We start from the raw sequence: 20,364 nt of genomic DNA, 5'->3' as shown, positions 1-20,364 counted from the left end.
CTAATCACACTAACTGTTCTTAAGGCAATTGAATGGTCTGCTGTCTATTCCTGGTCTCTCTCCTCTTATTTCACAGACTTGGAGACTCTTTAGCTACACCTACACTAGGATGGGCTCTATGTAAGCTGTTACCACACAGGAAAGAGATCTGGGAGTCGCTGTGTATGGTTTATCAAAAACAATGCTCAGCAGCCATCAAAAAGGCAAATAGAAGATTAGGGCTGATGAAGAATGGAACTGTGAACAAAATGGAAAGGATCATGATACCCCTTTATAAATCCACAATATGTACACATTAGGCCTGGTTTAAATAGCGGGCCCAGCTTGTGAATATCATGCTGCTGCTGTTGCTGCAATGAAATACCACTGCTCCTACTGTTAAAGGAAATGCCATGGATATGGCTACTTGCTGAGGAACTTCCCAGCAAGTGGCCCTATCATGGCATTTCATTACAAATCACATTTTTCATGAAAATCATGAAATTAAGTGACTTTCATAAAAAATGTGAAATCAGAATTTAAACCAGGCCCTAGTCCCACCTTGAAGACACTGCCTAGTTCTGGTCCCTGCACCTCCAAAAGGACAGAGATGAACAAGAGGAGTTCCAAAGAAGGACAACAAGGATGATACATGGTACAGAAGGGCTTTCATGTGAGGAGAGACTAAAGAGGCTAATGACAGAGAGACAGAGAGAGAGACGGAGACAGATGGAGAGCTGGATAGATAGAGATGGCTAGATAGAGTGTGAGGTGGACAGAAAGACAGACAGACCATGGGTTGGGTGGGTGGGTAGACAGGCAGACAGACAGAAAGTGGAGTGGATAAATAGACAGACAGAGTCTGGGCTAGATAGATGGACAGGCAGGCCTATTCAATTTAGAAAAGAAATGCTTGAGGGAGGACATGTTGAGGGTTTTCAAAACAATAAATGGCGAAGAGAAGTCAATAAGGATTTAGTATTGACTGTCTCTCACTAGACAAAAACTAGGGGTCACAACATGAAACTACCATGTCGTCAGTTTTAAACTAACATAAGGCAGTTCTTTTTCACCCGGTGTAGAATTTAAGCATAGAGTTGGTTGGTACCATATGTGGTGGGAGCGAAGAGGTTAGCCAGATTCACCAAGGGACTGGACACATGCTTGGCAGAAAGTGACATTGGTAGCTATTGGTCAGGGGAATGAGGGGCACAGCCTCTGCATCAGAACTCCCCAGACCTCCAATGCAGGAGGCTGCAAGTGGGAGAGGAACAGGGGAAAAAACCCTGGTCAGACCCAGCTCACTGTCCCTCTCAGCATCCGCTCTCTGCTGCTATTGGACATAGAAGACAGGGCAAGCTGTACCTCGAGTCTGACCCAGTAAATGGCAGTCCTTATGTTCTTAACCTTTCTAAGGCACTGCTGCTGTACGCTAGATGCTCCTGGTCTCTCTCTCTCCTTCCATTTCATAGCTTCATAGACTTTTTAATGCTATTTAAAAGTCCACATCCACCCCTGGAGATCAGTCTTTAGCAGCACCTGGGTTTCAGCTTGAGTTAAGCAAGGAAGAGAAGGCAAGTGAGCTGAAGATGACATTCTGTCCTTGCTCTAGGTGGCTGTAACTCTGAAATAATCCTTTTTCCTTTGTGCTTCTGACTTCCCCAAGGCATAGTCTTATGTGAAGGCATGTGGTATGTGAGGAAATACAGCAATTGCCAGAGTATTCTCACAGAGGGCTTCCCGCATCTCCCAACACCAACCTCCACCCTGGAGAAGGGACTTACCAGCATCTGTGGTAATGGCTGGGCAGCCAAAGGCGAGACCTGGGGCTGGGGGGCTGGTGGAAGGGCTAGGTCTTGGGGAGGCAGCCCTGGGGGCTGTGCCAGAGGCAACAGCTGTGGGGGCTGTACCTGGACAAGGAAACAACATCATCACCATGGGGCCATGGAACTCACAGTACAGGAGGTGTGGCCACCAGCTAAACTGTCCCCTCCTGCCTCTGAGCCCCACCCCCCACAGGAGTATACCAGAGAGAGTTAGCTCCCAGGGGTGCCAGTATGGAGGCAAGGGGGTCCCAGGTAGTGGGAGATGGTATCAGCATCAAGAACTAGGGGGACCATGGTAGCAATGTCTTGCAGCTGTAAAAGGTTGTTAATGTGTGCTCCAGAGATTCCAGGCTGGGCCATGCTCCTGCTACAGAGGAAGGTAAACCCCCCACCCAGACTGTACCAATCTGTGTATGGGGTAAAATTCCCTCCTGACCCCACATATGGCATCAGTCTAACCCTGAGTGGAAGGGCAAGTCCCTCTAGTCAGGATCCTCTGGGATTTTCCCCCAGCATAAGCACTGGCACTGCCCTGTCACCATCCCAGTATGGGTGGCAGCCAACACCCAATGCCTCTGAGGGAGCCTTCAAAACCCCTGACACATAGCAGCAAGTGGAGGGGGTGGGATTGTGGCAACCAGCAAAGTACAGAAGCCTGGAAAATCCCCATAGACATTGCTATATCTAGATCATCCCTGATCAGTGGCTGTCCAACCTTTCCTTGAATCCTGCCAGTAATGGACAGCCCACATCTTCCCTGGATATCTATCCCACTGCCTCCCTGCTCTAACATGGAAGAAGTTCTTCCCTGAGGTCCAATCTAAACTGACTTGGCTGCCACTTCAAGCCATTGCACACATCCTGCTCTCTGCAGCAAGAGAGAAAAGATGGGGAAGAGTAGTGCTATTCATTGCCACAGATCCCTTGCCACCAAATTTCCCAACCTGTGGGCTGGATGCCATGGAGCTGAGGGCCACATCTGGTGAGTATCCCCCATAATCACTAATTCTTCCCCTCTATTTGGCACTGGTGAGGTCAAACCTGAAGCACTGTGTCCAGTTTTGGTCCCCCCACCCCACCCCCACTACAGAAAGAATGTAGACAAATTGGAGGAAGTCCAGCAGAGGGCAATGAAAATGGTTTGGAGGGCTGCGGCACACGACATGTGAGGAGAGGCTGAGAGAACAGGATTTATTTAGTCTGGAGAAGAGAAGACGGAGAGGGGAATTAATAGCAGCCTTCAACTACATGAAGGGGGGTTCCAAAGAAGATAGAGTGAGACTGCTATCAGTGGTGACAGATGACAAAATAAGGAGCAATGGTCTCAAGTTGCAGCAAGGAAAGTTCAGGTTAGATATTAGGAAGAACTTTCTCACTAGGAGGGTAGTGAAGCACTGGAACAGGCTACCCAGAGAGGTGGTAGAGTCTCCATCATAGGAGGCTTTTAAGCCCTAGGTAAACAAAGCCTTGACTGAGATGATATAGTTGGGATGGTCCTGCATGGAGCAGGGGGTTGGACTAAATGACCTCCTGAGGTCCCTTCCAACCCAAAGTTCCTATGACTCTAAGTTGAAGACCACTGGTATGGAGCACAAAGAGGCCTCAGGGAGCAGCTGGTGCATGGAAGCTTCTGTTGTCTTTTAATCCCCCTGCTCCTAAGGTCCAACTATCTCAGCTACCCCACAGGTTCTGCCCCCCCAATGGCAATGCCCCTCAACATGCCTTACCCCGGCGATCTGCTGATAGTGCCCCATGAGTGGCTGCGGCTGGTAGAGATGGCCCTGCAGGCCAGGGTCCATTGATGGGATCTGTGATGGCTCCATCATGGGCTCTGAGGCATAGGCAGCCATGTTGAGCTGGCCAGAGGCATCTGATAGGATAGTGGAGCCGGCACCATTCTCAGACAGGCTGTCAGCTGAGTGAGGAAGAGAGCAAGGCAGTGAGTAGGTGAGAGGGTTGGCAGTGGCAGCCACTTCTGAGGAGTGTTTGTTTGTGTTCTCCTGCCCCTGGCCAAGAGCTGTGGGCAGGGTGAGATCAGAGCCAGAGATCTCATGAAGCAAAGCTCAGGAAAAGAAAGTAGCTGGTTCCACTGTACGTTCTCCCATACAACACAGAGCATTTTCCCTGAAAATCAGTGCCAAATTGGGGTGCATGTATTAAGTGGGAGAACTGATTTATCATTATCACCCAGAACAGAAGCCCCTTGTTTTCATTCCCACTCCACGCTGCAGCAGCTGTGGCATGACTACTCAGGCAGCCAAGGGAGTCCATTGACTTCATGGCTCATTGCTCTTCACTCAACCGGTGTTAACAACTGTCTCTTTGTTTTAATGGTCTTTATAACATGGAACCCCTGTCCTTGTTACTAGGAAGGTTGTCAAGGGAGTGTAGCTGGAGGCAGGTGCAGGAAGGGCAAAGTGGCACCAGGTGGGAGCTGCCCAGGGGAACTGAGCCAGGGGCTAGAAAAGGAAAGAGCTCCCAGGAGAGATCTGGCTGCAGTGAAGAGTCAAGCCAGCCTAGGAGAAGTACCTGGTGGGCTGGAGGGGTGGAATCAAGCCAGCCTTAGTAGAGGGCTCAAGGACTAGAGTCCCAGAGGGGTTTGTATTCGAGTCAGGGCCAGTTAGGTTGCTGTTTGGGTTTTACCAGAGGATCAGATTGTGGCTACAGGGGAGAAGGCAGCCATGGGTGGGGTGCCTGGGAGGCAGAGAGGAGAGAGGGTCATTTACATTTGTAGAGTGGAGAGAGGTTAGCAGGAATCAGGGAGATGACAATAAGCCATGAAGTCAATTGACTCAGCTCCTGCCTGAATAGAAACACCGCTGCCTCTCCTATGCAGTTGGTTTTAAAGCTGAGGTGGAAGAAGAATCAAAGCTAGAAGAGAAGCAACTGCGCTGCCACAGCCCCTCTGAATCCACCCCGACTATGTTCCCAGGAGGACTTTATGTCACACAAAGTAGGCCTTGGACCCTTCCAAGGGCAGTGGCAAGACTATTACCTCTCTCCTACAAGTAGTTCTTTACAGAAATTCCTGTGAATAAAGTGTGTTCATGCCACAAAGCTCAACAAGATACTACCCACCATCTCCTTGCTGGTACAGAGCCAAGCAACAGAGTACAGCTATTAGCTATGGCAGTGACAGGATTAACACGGAACTCTGCCATCTTGGCAGCTGAATGACAGCTGCAGTGTCTCCATGCTTCCTTTCTGGCAAAGAAAACAGCATCCCTTGCTTCAAACATGCATTCTAGATGGAACAGAAGAACATCAGCAGAGCCAGGCTGGGTCAGACCAATGGTCCATCTAACTCAGTTTCCTGTCTCCAACAGTGGCAGAAATGGATGCTATAGACGGAGAGCATAGAACTGGGTATCTCTAGAGCAGGGGCAGGCAAAATACGGGCCACAGGCCTCATCTGGCCAACCAGACTATTTCATCCAGCCCAGGGGCAGGTGCCTACCAATTCACTGTACCTGGCCCAGCCCCGAGTTGCCCCTGCTGTGTTTGAATAGGGCTGAGCCCCGCTCACTCCTGCAGGGGCAGTGTGTGCTGCTCTTCCACCCTTGCCTGCAGGATAGTCCTGACCCTGGCCCCACAGGTAGGGAAGTAGCAGCAGCAGGGAGGGAAAGGGTGGTGGGTGGGAGAAGCGGCAGCAAGCGGGCAGGTGGAAGGGAAGCAGCAGTGGGTAGGAGCAAAGCGGCAGCTGGGCAGGAGCATGGGGCCCACGCTGGAACCCCAAGGCCGGGGCCAGCGGGGGCCCAGGGTGGGATGGCAGGAGCATGTGGAGCTTGAGTCGGCAGGGGAGCAGGGTCTGCCTGGCTCTATCATGCTGGGCTCTCTGGGGCTCACATTCAGTTCTCAGGGTCTCTGCCCGAGCTGCACACCTCCAGAGCAAATCCCATACGATGAAGCCAGTGGCCTGGCCCTGCTCACTACCAACATGCAGGTCATAGGGAATGGTGGGAAACTCCACACTATAGAGCTGAGCCAGCTCCGCCTCTCCTTGGCACCCCAGCCGAGCCCCATGACCTGTACTGCTGGCTTCACTGCACAGGGCTTCCTTTGGCAGCACGGGGCTTAGCCGGAGAATCCAAGAAGTACACATGAGCCCCGCATGATGAAGCCGGCAGCCTGGCCACATGCAGTCTTGGGACTTACTGGGACCGCACACTGCTGAGGGGCTCTGCCTGCCACAGGCTGTGAGCACCCCGAGGGCCCGCTTCCTGCTGCTGGCAGCAGGAGCTGTGCATAATGGGGGGAGGTGTTTGAGAAGTCTGTCATATTTGTAGAAGCGGGCCCACATGTGCACCCGACCATACACACACACCACCCCCCGTGCACACCCCACACCCACATTCTTCCAGCCACACCCCCACACACACCCTACAACCCCCCTACACCCACAGCCCTCCACAAGCCCCATATCCACCCACACTCACCCCCCCCCACAAATCCAACACACACCTACCCACAGGCCCCCACAAACCCCATACCCACCCCCCAAACATCCACATACACACCCACACCCTCCCCCACACCCCATATACACACACTCCCACAGCCCCCCACAAATCCCATACCCATCCACCCATACCCCACACACCCCTCCACACATCCCCCCCAAAATATACAAGAGTAAGACTTCATTTTGAGCTGTTATGCAATCACCTCTATATACACTACATAACATAGACAAATCAAGACAAAAGTATTTTTTGAAAAAAAATTAAAATATGTTATAGTAGATGTTTGATTTTTAGTATATAATGTTTGGGTTTTTTTTTATGGTTCCAAGATGGCAACTCTCCCACAAAAGATGTACTTCTGGGGGCAAAGAGCAGGGTGTTAGGAGTGGGACTTCTAGTCCTAAAATGCCAAACAGGGGGTTGGGCACCTATCAAGGGACAGGGCTATCCTTGCAGCCCTCAACAGTTCACCAAAACTCATTAAGTGGCCCTCCAACTGAAATAATTGCCCACCCCTGCTCTAGAGTGATCCATCCCTTATTCAATACCCTCTCTGGCATGTACTATTTATTGCTTTAGAGATGCAAAAGGAAACATTTCTGATTGGCCTGTTCAATGGCTCCTAACAGATCTATCCTCCATACATTTATCCAGCCCCTGGTTGTGTTCTCTGCCACTACCCCCTGCCTTGCTGATGATGAATCCCACCAAGTTAATGATACATTACATAAAAAAAATCCTTCTTCTCATTAGTTTTAAGCCCATCTTCTGATCATCTTGGCGGGTGGCCCCTGGTCTCAGCATCCTAGGACTTGGTGAACAATAGCTCCCTGGTCACTTGGTCTGCTCCTTTTGTGATTGTATAAACCATCATCCTCTCCCCCATCAGTCTCAAGTACATCAGCAGGACCAGAATTGGGCAGACCAGTGGTCCACCTAGACCAGTATCCCATCTCCAGCAGTGCCAGGGGTGAATGCTATAGAGAGAGAGCACTGAACCACATCTCTCTGAAGTGAACTACCTCTACTCAATACCCTCCCTGGCACCATACTGTTAAACAGCTACTAACAGAATCCTAGAGAAGTGGGGCTGGAAGGGAACTCCAGAGGTCACATCTAGTCCAACCCCCTGCCTGAGGCAGACTCAGCCCTATCCAAACCACCCCATAAAAATATATTATCTAAACTCCTACTGTCAACCCTGATGCAACACAGACATCACATCCAAACCTGCCACAGATAAAGCAGGGGAACCACAGCAGTCAATGTCCTGTTTCTATGAAATGTTGTCAATATATGCTCAAGAGATCCCAGGTAGAGAGCCATACCCCCCCCCCCCACTACAGAGGAAGGCAAAAAATCCCCTCAGTCTGTACCAATATGACTGGGGGGAAATTCCTGCCTGACCTCAAATATGGCATCAGTCTGACCCTGAGCAAAGGGCTAAGACCTTCTAGCCAGGAACCTCTGGCTTTGGTCCTAGCAGGAGCATTGGCCCAGCAAAATCCCCAGCCTTGGCTGTAGCCAACACCCAGTGCCGGAGAGGGGAGGCTTAAAACACTCTGACACATCCATGAATTTATCTAGTCTCTTCTTGAACCTGACTGCAGGACCGGCCCGCCCTATCTTGCGAAACCTGCAGCCACAGGGCGCCTCCTGTGGCCATGAGCCATAGGCGGCGGAAGTAGGGGGCTAACAGGGCTCAGCCACCCCAAACGGAGGGCAGCAGCAGGCATAGCTTAAGGGCAGACTAGACATGGGAAGCTGCAGCAGTGGGGGAGGGGCGCACACACAGATACCCTGCTCTCACAGCCAGCACTGCAGCCAGCTGCTGCACACAGGCAGGTAAGTTTCTTTTAACCTTCTTTCTTTATTACCCTGGGCTTGGGGGGTGGGGTCAGATCGAGACCCCCACAGTGCAGGAGAGAGTGGGGTATGGGCAGGGCAAATCATTCACCCTGCCCCGCTCCCTGCTGCACTATGGGGATTGTCCCATTACCCAGCCCAGCCCTTATTCACTGTGAATGGGGCCCCAGCCAGGCCAGACTGTGGGACAATCAGAGGCCGGCGGCTCATCCAGGGAGTGGGTAAGCAGGTCCCGCCACTGTGTGCGCTGCAGAGAGCCAAGGGGGAGGGGAAGGAGGAGCTCCACCCAGCTCCCCCATGCTGTGCCCCTGGACAAGCCACTGGGCTCTGACTGCCTCACGACCCAACCCAGCTGGGGCCTCGTTCATGGTGAATCAGGCCCTGGCCAGGCTAAGTCATGGGACAATTGAAGCCCGGTGGCTCCTCCAGATGCACAGCACCAGGCAGCCAAGGGGGTGGTGGTGTGGGTTGGAGCACATGCCCCCATGATCTTTGCACAGGGTAAGGGTGGGCCGCAGTTGTGAGCTGTGCTCTGCTCCTTGCCTTTGCGCCTTGCCGCCGCTCCTTTGAAAGTGGCGCAGCGCAGTGCCATATGCCTCACTGCTCCCCCCACCCAGCAGCAGGATGCACATGGTGGTGCCCGCCACTTTTGAAGCAGCGGGAGCAGGGAGGCACAGAGGCAACAAGCCCTCTGGCCCAGCGGCATAGCTGAGGTTGGCCCCACTCCAGTCCCCAGCTCTGGGGCCCCCACGGGCAGTGTGCAGCCGGGCCCAGGAGGCAGCCGGGGCTGGGCAGTGCAGCCAGGGCCAGGAGGCAGCCAGGGCCAGGGCTGGTGCGGCGGCCAGGGCCAGGGCTGGTGTGGTGGCTGGGGCTGGGAGGCAACCGGGGCTGGCGGGTCCGGGGCCAGGGCCAGGGCAGCAGCTGGGCCTGGTGCGACTGGGGCCAGGAGGCAGCCAGACCCAGCACGGCGTGATGCAGTGCCAGGCAATGCCGCTCACCCCCATGGCCCTTTCCCCTCCCCCCCACAGACTTTCCCATGGGGGGGCATGTGCATGCACATGCTTAGCCCCCCCCCCAACAATGTTTTTTCTTCCTCTGCCTATGCTGTGAACACTCCAGCACCACCACTCCGTGCTGCTGCTGCCGTCAGCTTCTGCTGCCGCTTGCCACCCCACCTCCCCATGGCTTCTTTGCATCAGGGGGCCCCAAAACTATATCTTGCAGGGGGCCCCAAAAAATGGTGGGCTGGCCCTGCCTGACTGTGCTACCTGCCTCTATCACCTCCTATGGCAATGAGTTCCAAAAGTTTGTTGAGTGGAGGGCTGATTTTTTGGGAGAAAGGTACATGTTGTATATGAAGAAATAAGGTAGAAATAAGTCACAGACTGCTAAGCAGATGTGTCCTCCACAAGGCGCCTCCACTGGCCAGGGGAGCCACGTACCGGTAACGGAAGAACGATGCTGCATCTGCTGAAGCATCTGCTGCCTCACGTGCTGATCCACCTCTGTCTCCTCGCATTCGCTGCCCACTGGCTGGATGAGGGAGATGCCCAGGGGGTGGAAGAAGGGTGGGGTGGGTTTGCCACCCTGGGAGTCCCGGTGCTCCTCCAGGTAGTCCATGTGCCTCCGCTCCCGCGTCTTCTTGATCAGAGTGACACGGTCACGGATGGACTTGGCCACAGCCTTGGAGTCGCTCTCATGGAAGAAGCCTGATTTCACCTGTGAGGAAGAGGCCAGGAGGTGAGATGTGAACCCTGGAAAGCCCCTTCCTCTCTCCACTTGTAGCCAGAGATTCCCCCCTGCCCCCACAAAAAAAACCAAAAACAAGTCTCACCCCATCCAGCTCCTTGACATGAATTGATGACATCTTTGGCCTTAGTATAGGAAAGTTGGGCTGGAAGGGACATCATGAGATCACACTGATTATGCCCATCCACTCACCAAACCTACCCAAGATGGTACCATAGGAGAATTGGGCTGGAAGGGACCTCACAAGGTCACATCGACCACAGCCCCCTGCTTCAGGATATCATCTTGGACACCCTTGGATATCAACTTGATCTGGTATCCCACGATGTTCTCATGAGAAAATTGAAAGATTGTGGGCTTAATTGTGAGGTAGTTAGGTGGGTAAGAAGCTAGTTATGGGGTAGGACCCAGAGAGTTCTAGTGAATGGATCTGTGTTGTCTTAGCAAGAAGTGACCAGCGGTGTCCCTCAGGAGTTGGTGCTTGGTCCAGTGCTTTTTAACATCTTCATCAATAATTTGGATGTGGGGGTGAAGAATTCACTGGCCAAGTTTGTGGAAGATACCAAGCTATGGGGAAGCGTGATCACACTTGAAGATAGGCTGCAGATACAGGCAGACCACCTAGACAGGTTAGCAAGTTGGGTGGATTGGAACCAGATGAGGTTTAACATCGAGAAATGTAAAGTGCTTCACCTGGGGACAAAAAAATCCCCTGCACACCTACAGGCTTGGCTATGCCAATCTGACCAGCACTACGAATGAAAGAGACCTAGGGGTAATAAATGACCACAGAATGAACATGAGCCAGCAGTGCAAAGCGATAGCCAGCAGGGAAAATAATACTCTGGCATGCATCAATCAATGCATCTCCAGCAAAACCAAGGAAGTGACTCTTATGCTTTACTTGGCATTGGTGAGACTGCAGATAGAGTACTGCATCCAGTTCTGGGCACTGCACTTCAACAAATCATGGAAAAGCTCGAGAAAGTCCAGAGAAGAGCCACCTGTATGATCAGAGATTTGCATGGCCATACGAGGTAAGAGACCTGGGACTCTTCAGCCTGCAGAAAAGCAGGCTGAGAGGGGACTTGGTAGCAGGTTACCGCTACATCAGGGTATGTAGCAAACCCCCCATTTTTCTTTTTTTATTTATTTTAAAATGCATTCCCTCCCCTTCCCCAACCATTTCTGACTTTTTCTCTCCCTCTCTATTCCCTATAGATAAGTATAAGTAAGCTAAGATATAGGATAAGCTTTAACATTTTATTTTAGGTATTAAGTTTTATTTTTCTCTCCCCTCTTTGGAAATAAGTTCCCTGATATTTTGATATTGATACCCACTGTTTTATAAGTGATAATTATTATGTTTGTACTGCTTTTATATTGTGTCATTACTGTTTTAGGCCTATATATGTAAGTTAGTGTAAATCATGTCAAGTTTCCATTTTGTATGTCAAACCTCCATCTTGTGTCCTCTGCTCGGGCATCCCCTGTGTTGCAACTGTATGATTCATGTACCCCTCCCATGTAAATTGGTTCCCAGATGAATGAGAGTGATTGGGAATGATTGAAATACAATGGTAGCAGGCCTCTACTGAATGGCCTGTAATGACCAGGCCATCACCTCGCATTGATTCATCCAGAAACCACAGAACTTCACCCAGGAATAGAGACAAGAACCCAGCATTTGAAAGACAAAAGACCCTGCAGAACCAGCAACTCTACCATTGTACCCCATCATCACAGACACCCGAAACTGCACATCTCTGCATGGAGCACACATGCTCAGTACACCAGGGGCTGACTCTTGCCTGAGTGTGCCTTCTGTCACTAGGGTCACACAAGGTCTGCCCCTATAAAAAGGGGCAGTGAAGACAGACCCAGTGGGACATCCTCTCCATCTGGACCAGCACCATGCCACACCCCTTATCCACCCAGAGGCCCTGCTGGCGACCCCACTCTGGACAACACCTACTGGATAAAGACCCCTTTCCAGCCTGGATAGGTAGCTATCACCTCTACCCCCTCTTCAACCAAGGACTTGGACTCTGCTTCTCTTCCCCACCTGGACTCCAACCCTTCCACTGAGTCTCTTTCTCCGGGGGGGCGGAGGGGGGGTGTAAACCAATAACTTCATGGGGCTGTGTAGTGTGTTGTCTGTTTAATAAAACTGTTATTTGGACCCTTAAGTTGGGTTTTGCTTTACTATGGTCCTGCTCCAATCTCTGCTCCTTGCCCCCCTAACTTCTGTCTCATTTCTTCCTCTCCTGCTTCTGGCTCACTACCATCTCTAACACCTGTCCTGAGCTCCTCTCTGCCTCCAAACCCCCTGTTTCTTTGCCACTGTCTTATCCCCACTGCCTTTTCCTTTTCCCCTAATCAACCACATTTCTGCCTCAGTTTCTTTCCTGGCTGTCTCTTCCTTGCCGCCACTTATCTGCCCCCCGCACCCCAATACCTCAGATGGCTGCCTCAGTTTCCAGCCCCAGTCTACCTTAAGCAAACCCAAGCCTCAGTTCCTCAGCCAGCTTCTCTGTAGTCCACCAGTTCTAATCCCGGTTCTGACAACTTTCACTCCCTACACTTTAACTCTCTCTCTCTCACCTGAACCTTCCCCCAAGTATCCCAGGTACCCCAAGCACACATACACACTGTACCATCCAAGTTAGGAACTTACCTGCGTGTGTGTGTGTGATTGTGTGCATGATACATGAATTAGTGATCTGTGTCTAACTTTTGGGGTGTATAGTGTACGTGCTTGAATTGGTGATAGGTATGCATGTGCCGAGGCTGGTTTGGATGTCTATGTGTCTGAGCTGGTAGTGTGTGTGTGTATGCACCTAATTGATTTGTGTGTTTGTATATGTGCAATTGTGTCACACCCTCCTGTCTAACAGCGCAATATTGAGATCCTGAGAGTTGGCCTGACCCCACAGGGCAACAGGTGTACATCAAGGGCTTGGTGAACAACAGTGGACCCAAGACTCCAGGAGAGGCCTCCTCAGTAATGGATAGAGTAGGAGAATCCCTGCCTTTGATTTGGAAAGGCTGGAAGAGCTGGGGTGATCAAGTCTGGAGAAAAGAAGACTGAGGGGGAGTGGATCACAGCCTTCCAGTTCCTGAAGTGTGATCACAGGAGACAGGACTAGAAACAATAGCCTTGAGCTGCAGCTGGGGAAAGCAAGGCTGGAGGTGAGAACTTGCTGCCTCTGAGGGAGGCTGAGCGTGGGATCAGGCTGCCTGAAGACACAGTGTCTCCATCCCTAGAGGTGTCCCAGGGCAGGTTGGACAGACTCTGGGCTGGGATGGTTTTGTCTAGGACCATCCTGCCTTGAGCTGGATGAGATGTGACCTTATGAGGTTTCTTCCAGCCTGATTCCCCTATGATCCTGTCTTGGTTGGGTTTGGTGTGTTGATGGGCAGAGTCAATATGACTCTGTGAGACCCCTTCCAATTCAATTCTTATATGATCCCATCTCAGAGGGGTTTGGTGACTGGGTGGGCAGAAAGAAGGCAAGCCTTTCTCACCCCCAGGCCATGAGGCTGACAGTAGTTGTGGGGATGGAGAAGGGAGCTCTCACCATCTCGTAGGCCACCTCTTCAGGGACATCAATGTCCAGGTTGAAGCTGAACTCGATGGCTTCATTGTCCTTGTGCTTCCCCTTCAGCTTCTTGGGGTCTTCCACCCAGAGGCGGAGAGCAAGTGAGGCCATGACTCCGTCATCATCCTCGGCCAACTCCACCCGCAGCCCTGTGTCCTCGGCAAAGAACGCATGATTCAGCAGGTCCCTGATGGATAACCTGGAATAAAAGAAGAGGGGAGCTGTGGTCTCAGCAAAAGACCCAGCGCCAGCCCCATTCTAAAGCAACATGGTACAGTTCAGGAATGCTTCTGTGATTTCTTTAGATGTGGCTAAAAAGAGAACCCAGGAGTCTTGGCTCTTCCCTCTCCCCGTGACCCCTGACCCCACCAGCCCATTAGACCTCAAGAAAGACACAGGGCTCAATTAGAGGGAGTGATGCATGGAGTCCTTCAGAGCACAGCGGAGGGGGTTTGTTCTGCTCTGGACATCCAGGCTTTGCTGGTTGCCACAAGGGGCTGGGGGTGGATTTTTTTCCCCTCCTTGTTGCTACAGTGGCCTGGGGGATGTTTTTCTTTGCCGCCCTCCAGGAGCTAAGGCTAGGAATGGTGACTGGGCTGTGCCAGTGCTGGACTCAAACCTGGAGGGTCCCTGGTAGAGGGTCTTGCCCTTGAACACCTCATGCCTCCCGAGGCTGGGGGGGGCACGGTGACCACACGCAGGCGGTGGCAGCAGGGGCGTAGTGGCGGCGAGTGGGGACCACCCTCAGGTGGCCACAGGGATGTCAGCGGTGAGGGTGGGCTAAGCAGGGATCACCCGCAGGTGGCTGCGGTGATGTTGGTGTTGAGGGGATGGTGACAAGCGCTGAGTGGCAATCGGCGACTGCCCACAGATGCCGCTGGCAGAACACTCGCAGATACCACTGGCAGTGGTGGCGGTAGCCCATCTCAGGGGATGCATGGCCAATCTCAGGGGGTGCACGTGCACCCGCATCCACCCCCTATGCATTGCCAATGGTCTTGCCTCTCCACTCAGGGTCAGACTGGCACTCACCGGGGTCAGGAATTTTACCCCCTGGTCAGATTGGTATGGACTAGGAGGGTTTTTGCTTTCCTCTGTAGCAGGGGCACGGCCTCTACCTGGGAATGCTGGAGTATACTTTAGCATTCTTTGACAGCAGCAGGACAGCCACCATGGTCCCCCTGCTTTCCCTGTGGCAGGTTGGGTGTGATGTCTAGTGTTGTGTCAGGGTGGACAGTAATTTTACAAAGAGGTTAGACAATGGATTTGTCTGGGACAGTTTGGATAGGGATGATCTTGCCTCAGGCAGGGGGCTGGACGAGACGTGGCCTCTGGAGGTCCCCTCCAGCCTGACAAGTCTTAACCCCTGGCTTTACCTGGGGGCAAGTATGGGGGAGGGGTATTGGGGCAACATGCCTTGGGGTGACAGGGTTGCTGAGTAGCATTAAAACTAGATCAGACAAGGATACACATGGAATTATTATACCTTGAGCAGGGGATTGGACTGAACGTTACGTACAAAGATCCTTTCCAGAGAGCCAAACCTCTCTTATGATCTTATGTCCTCATCCAAAATTGGACCCCTTGGTGGGAACCCATGGACATCCCAGCAGGAACCATGGGTTCATGGCTTATGGGGGCAGAGAAAGGGGTCAGAACATACCTCTCTGACTTGTTTTGACGGATGCAGCCTTCAATGATTTCTTTCACCTCGGGGTCAGTCACTTTGTTGAAACTGGCTGGTTTGATACCCTGGAAGAGAAGGCGGAAGCTGTGGCAAACACCATATTTTTGCATACAGCACACTCCCTGGAATATAAACCACACGTTGCTTTCTCTAAAAGGGAGCCAAGGCTCCTTGTTGCTCTGCTTCCTTTGGCTTGCAGCAGATTCGACTCTTGGCTTCAGCAACAAGCTGACTTTCTCTAGTTCTTCTCAATCCTTTTGGAGATGTGGAGACCAGAACTGGACACAGTATTAAAGGTGTAGACATACCATTGATTTGTCAGGCATGAGCATTTAAGTACTACATGAACAACGAACAGAGGCCAAGTCTATTGTGAGTTGACTAATTCAGGGGTCCCCAACCTTTTTATGCTGTGGACCGGCAAACTGCAGACCAGGAGTGACTACAGACTGGAAATGACTGCGGACCAGCAAACCACGTACCAGAAATGACCATGGACTGGAAAACTGCGGACGAGCAGTGACCAGCATATTGTGGACCAGCAGCCAACCCTTTTTTATACTCAGTGTAGAAAAGGGTTGGCTGCTGGTCCACAGTATGCTAGTCACTTCTGGACTTCCAGTCCAGCAGCCAACCTTCTAGTGGATTGGCAGCCAACCCTTTGCGGCCCAGTACCAGGCCACAGCCCGGGGGTTGGGAATCCCTGGACTAATTTATCCATGAGTCTGCCAGCCCCTGTGTGGGCCAAAATCATAATTATATGTTACCATGATGTTGCCAACAATTAATGGGTTCTTTTGGCCATGTCTATCAGATCTGATAAGCATGCCCTTTGGTGTTGGCAGGGGTAGACAGGGCAAAAGTATGGAGCCCCCATCAAAAGTCCTACCAGGGAACTTTTATTTGCCTCTGCTGGAGAATCTTCCCAACCCCACACAAGTGAAGTGACCTGAGACCCAGAAATGAGCTGTGAGCCAAGATTAGGCCCCTCTGGGTGTAGAACCCACCACCCACCAGGCTGAGATTAGGACCCTGTCACACCCCCTACCCCATCGGCTGCTCTGCTTTCTACTCACTGCCCTGTGCCCCTGTCCCATTGGCTACTCTGCTTTCTGCTCCCTGCCTGTGCCCCTGCCCCATCTGCTGCTGTGCTTCCTGCTCCTTCCCCAATGTACCACACACAGAGGAAGCCCAAAGCTTATCTTGAGTTGGCCACCCCTGACTTAAGAACTTTATTCCCAGCCAGCCACCTTGCAAGCTGAAAAGGTGGAAGGAGGATGTGGGACACCTACACTGGTGACCTTGCGGTAGATCTGGGCAGCGTTCTGGCACTCTGAATATGGGTACTCTGATGTGGCCATCTCCAGCATGCACATCCCAAAGGCATAGACGTCCACCGACTCATCATAGTGCTCCTCATACATCTCCGGTGCCATGAACTCAGGGGTGCCTGGGGAAAGTAAGAAGAGAAGAAGCCCTTGAGATCCTTGGGTTTATAGACTTCCCACCGCCAAGGCAGGCAATGGAGAAAGCCAATGATGAGACTGGGCTGGGGTGGGGGGGTGGGGGGGGGATGTTTCCAGTGGAAAAGAAATCAAGGGAAGCTGTGGACTCTTCATCACTGGAGATGTTCACAAAGAGGTTGGACAGCCACTGGTCAATGATGATCTAGGTGTTGTGATGCCTGCTGCCTGCTATGGGGACTTACCAGGCTTTTGGGTTTAGCTAGTTGCCACATGGGGCTGGGATAGAATTCCACCCTGCCCCTTTTTCTGTGACACATGTCAGAGTGTTTTTAAGCCTTCCTCAGGGGCACAGGGTGTTGGCTACAGCCCAGGCTGGAGATGGTGACTGGACTGTGCCACTGTTCCTGCTACGACTCAAACCTGGAGGGTCCCAGGTAGAGGGTCTTGCCCTCCACTAAGGGTCAAACTAATGCCAGAGGAGTCAGTTAGGAATTTCCTCCTCATGGTCAGATTGGTATGGATTGGGGGGATTTTGCTTTTCTCTGTGGTGGGGCATGGCCTCTACCTGGGATCTCTGGAGTGTATATTAACAACCACTTAAAGCAGCAGGATGTTGGCTGCTGTGGTCCCCCTGCTTTCCCTGTGGCAGGTTCAGGTGTGATGTCTGGTGCTGTGTCAGGGTGGCTGGCAGTTTTACAAAGAGTTTGGATGATGGATCTGTCTGGGATGGTTTGGACAGGGATGGTTCTGCCTTGGGCAGGGTGTTGGATTAAATATGACCTCTACCTACCTACCTACACATATTAAAGAGTTACATAATGGATATGTCTGAGATGGTTTGGATAGGGCTGATCATGCTACAGGCAGGGGGTTGGACAAGATGTGACCTCTATATATCTATAAGCTAGATCCATCCATCCACCTACAGAGAGGTTAGATGATGGATGTGTCTGGGATGGTTTGGACAGGGCTGATCCTGCCTCAGGCAGGGGGTTGGACTAGACTGCTGGAGGTCCCTTCCAGCTTCATGTCTCTATGATTCTATGAATACCCAGTGGCCTGCTCCAGCATGTACCATATTACAGCATCCATTCAAAGCAAAAAGAAGAAGTGGAACCAATTACTACAGGAACATCTCTCCTAGCCACAAAACAATCCTCAGAAGAATACCACCAATACTGTACAACATTCCAACATGATACTCAGTGAAACAGAAGGAATCAATCAACCCTCTAATATTATCAATCTCTGCACACACACACACACTTACCAAAGTTGAAAAATCTGTCCTCTCTAAAGGCCTTAATTTCTGCCCAGAAAAACACCCAAATAAGATAGTACAATGTGGAGAACTAAAAAATTTTTTCAACACCTCCATCTGAAGGAGTATTTCCACAACCAAAAGGAATCCAGTTTCAACATGAATTCATCAGCTGACAACATTGACGAAAAAAATAAATGCCAAAAATCAAAAACCCCCTCAGATTGGACACCTAGCAGTAGACAAAATTCAAACCTTGATCACTACCATTGACTGCTTTAGAGAAAGAATGAATAATGAAATACACATCAACAAACATCATTATAACAACCACTCCCTCTAAGAAAGAAGGGCCATAGAATCCCTAAGATCCAACCAGCAAATAGTAATAAAACCAGCAGATAAAGGAGGAGCTATAGTTAACCTTAACCATTAAGACTATATAAAAGAAGCCAACAAACAACTCTCTGACACTACCTACTACAAAGAACTAGAGAAAGATCCCGCTCCCCTTTTCTCCTCAAAGCTCAAAACCATCATCACATAATTTCCATCAAAACTACAAGAAAAACTTCAGACCCTGATCCCTACACTACCCAATCTAGGGACTTTTTACTTGCTCCCTAAAATCCACAAACAAGGAAACCCTGGCAGCCCTGTTTGTTGATAATTTCTAACCATGAAACTCTAATGGAAGAAATATCAGGTTTCATCAAATCCATCTTAAAACCACTCATCATCCAAAGACTGAGTTTCATCCAAGACACAACTGACTTCCTGAGAAAACTAAAAAAACCCCTACCTCCCAGCAATACCCTCCTAGCCACCGTGGATGTCACTAGCTTATACACCAACATCCCACACCAGGATGGCATCCAAGCCTGCCTCACATATCTACAAGAACGAGATTACAACTCAGAGTACAGACCTCAGGATATCACTGAACTCATATACTTCATCCTCATACACAACAACTTCAGTTTCAACAACAACACTTCCCTCCAGACTATGGGCACAGTTATGGGCACCAAAATGGCCCCACAATATGCCAACCTTTTTATGGCCCACCTAGATGAAGACTTCCTCCAGAACTGCACCATCAAACCCTTACTATACCTGAGATACATAGATGACACCTTCATCATTTGGACCGAAACCCTGTAGTCTCTGACTGATTTCCACCAAAAATTCAACAATAATCACCCCTCCATCAGACTATCGCTTCAATACTCTAACACCAGCATTTCCTTTTTGGACACCATGATCAATATCCAAGGTGGTAAAATTCAAACCACCACATATAAGAAACCCACAGACCAATATACATATCTACACAGAACTAGCAATCACCCTAAACACCCCAAGAAAGCTGTAATTTGCAGCCAAGCTCTCCGATACGACCAAATTTGCAGCCGAGAGAATACCCATGACCACTACCTCACTAATATCAAAAGGGCCTTCAGCCAACAAGGTAACTCCTCTAGAGAGACAGATCACACTTTTAAAAGAGCCACCCAGATGCCGCATGAAGATTTGCTACAGTACAAAAAGAAAACCCACAAAAATCGCACACCATTAGTTATGACATATCAACCTTCCCTGGAACCTACAGGGAAAATCCTCAAACAATTGCAACCCGTACTAGAAGAAGACCCCATTCTTAAAGAGATCTTTCCAGAACCACCCATTCTAGCCTTTAAACAAGCACCAAACATCACTAACCTGATCACCAGAAGCAAACTCCCTATGGCCCAAACCACACCAAATGGATCTAGACCATGCCAGGACAAGAAATGCAAAACCTGCCAACACATCTCCACCACCCCCACAATAACTACAAGACCCCACAATAGAACTATCACTATCCATGGATCTTACACCTGCACCTCCAGGAACATTATATATCTCATCCAGAGCACCAAATGCCCTGATGGAAAATATGTAGGAGGAACCAAACAACAACTGCGCACCATAATCAATGCATACTGAAAAATCTATCAAAGACAAGAATACCCAGCTATCTGTGGGGGACACACTTTTCACAAGACGATCACTCCCTCTGATCTCTCAGTTCTAATCCTCAAAGGGAACTTACAAAACACTTTCTGTAGATGAGCCTACAAACTTCACTTCATAAATCTACTAGATACAAAAGATCATGGGCTCAATATAGACATTGGATTTATGATGCATTACAACCTGCCTGACATCCGATTCATAGGCGACACGTAGGAGAGGCACGGTGGGGTCACGTGCCTCCCGAGATTGGCTACCACTGAAGCCACTGGCAGTGTCTGAGTGGTCCCTACTCGCCACCCTCCCCCCTGCTGCCGACACCACCACCGGCAGGTACAGACAGTCCCCACTTGCTGCTGCCAACACTGACGCTGGCAGCTGTGGGCAGTCCCTACTCACCGCTCGCCACCATGGTGTCCCCCCAGTCTCAGGAGGCACCAGTCGTTCAT

At 50.8% G+C, this 20,364-nt stretch overlaps 1 protein-coding gene across 9 annotated transcripts in view; it reads right to left on the bottom strand.

The window, feature by feature from the left end:
* The window catches only part of WNK3 (WNK lysine deficient protein kinase 3), a 73,842-nt gene that overhangs the window by 18,504 nt on the left and 34,974 nt on the right, over positions 1-20,364 (bottom strand). For 8 of the 9 annotated variants that reach the window (XM_019487388.2, XM_019487390.2, XM_019487385.2 and 5 more), the window contains 6 exons: positions 16,465-16,622; positions 15,149-15,237; positions 13,465-13,684; positions 9,577-9,853; positions 3,533-3,720; positions 1,764-1,889 (listed from right to left, as the gene is read on the bottom strand). In XM_019487388.2, coding sequence (XP_019342933.1) covers positions 1,764-1,889; positions 3,533-3,720; positions 9,577-9,853; positions 13,465-13,684; positions 15,149-15,237; positions 16,465-16,622 — 1,058 coding nt within the window. The remainder of the gene's footprint in view (positions 1-1,763; positions 1,890-3,532; positions 3,721-9,576; positions 9,854-13,464; positions 13,685-15,148; positions 15,238-16,464; positions 16,623-20,364) is intronic. The other variant, XM_059732564.1, reaches the window with a different exon arrangement.

This window comes from Alligator mississippiensis, chromosome 8 (assembly GCF_030867095.1).
Source record: "Alligator mississippiensis isolate rAllMis1 chromosome 8, rAllMis1, whole genome shotgun sequence".
In the NCBI taxonomy this organism is placed as follows: Eukaryota; Metazoa; Chordata; order Crocodylia; family Alligatoridae; genus Alligator; species Alligator mississippiensis.
Note: the sequence above shows the minus strand (reverse complement) of the source record. Positions and strands in the feature narration are given on the sequence as shown.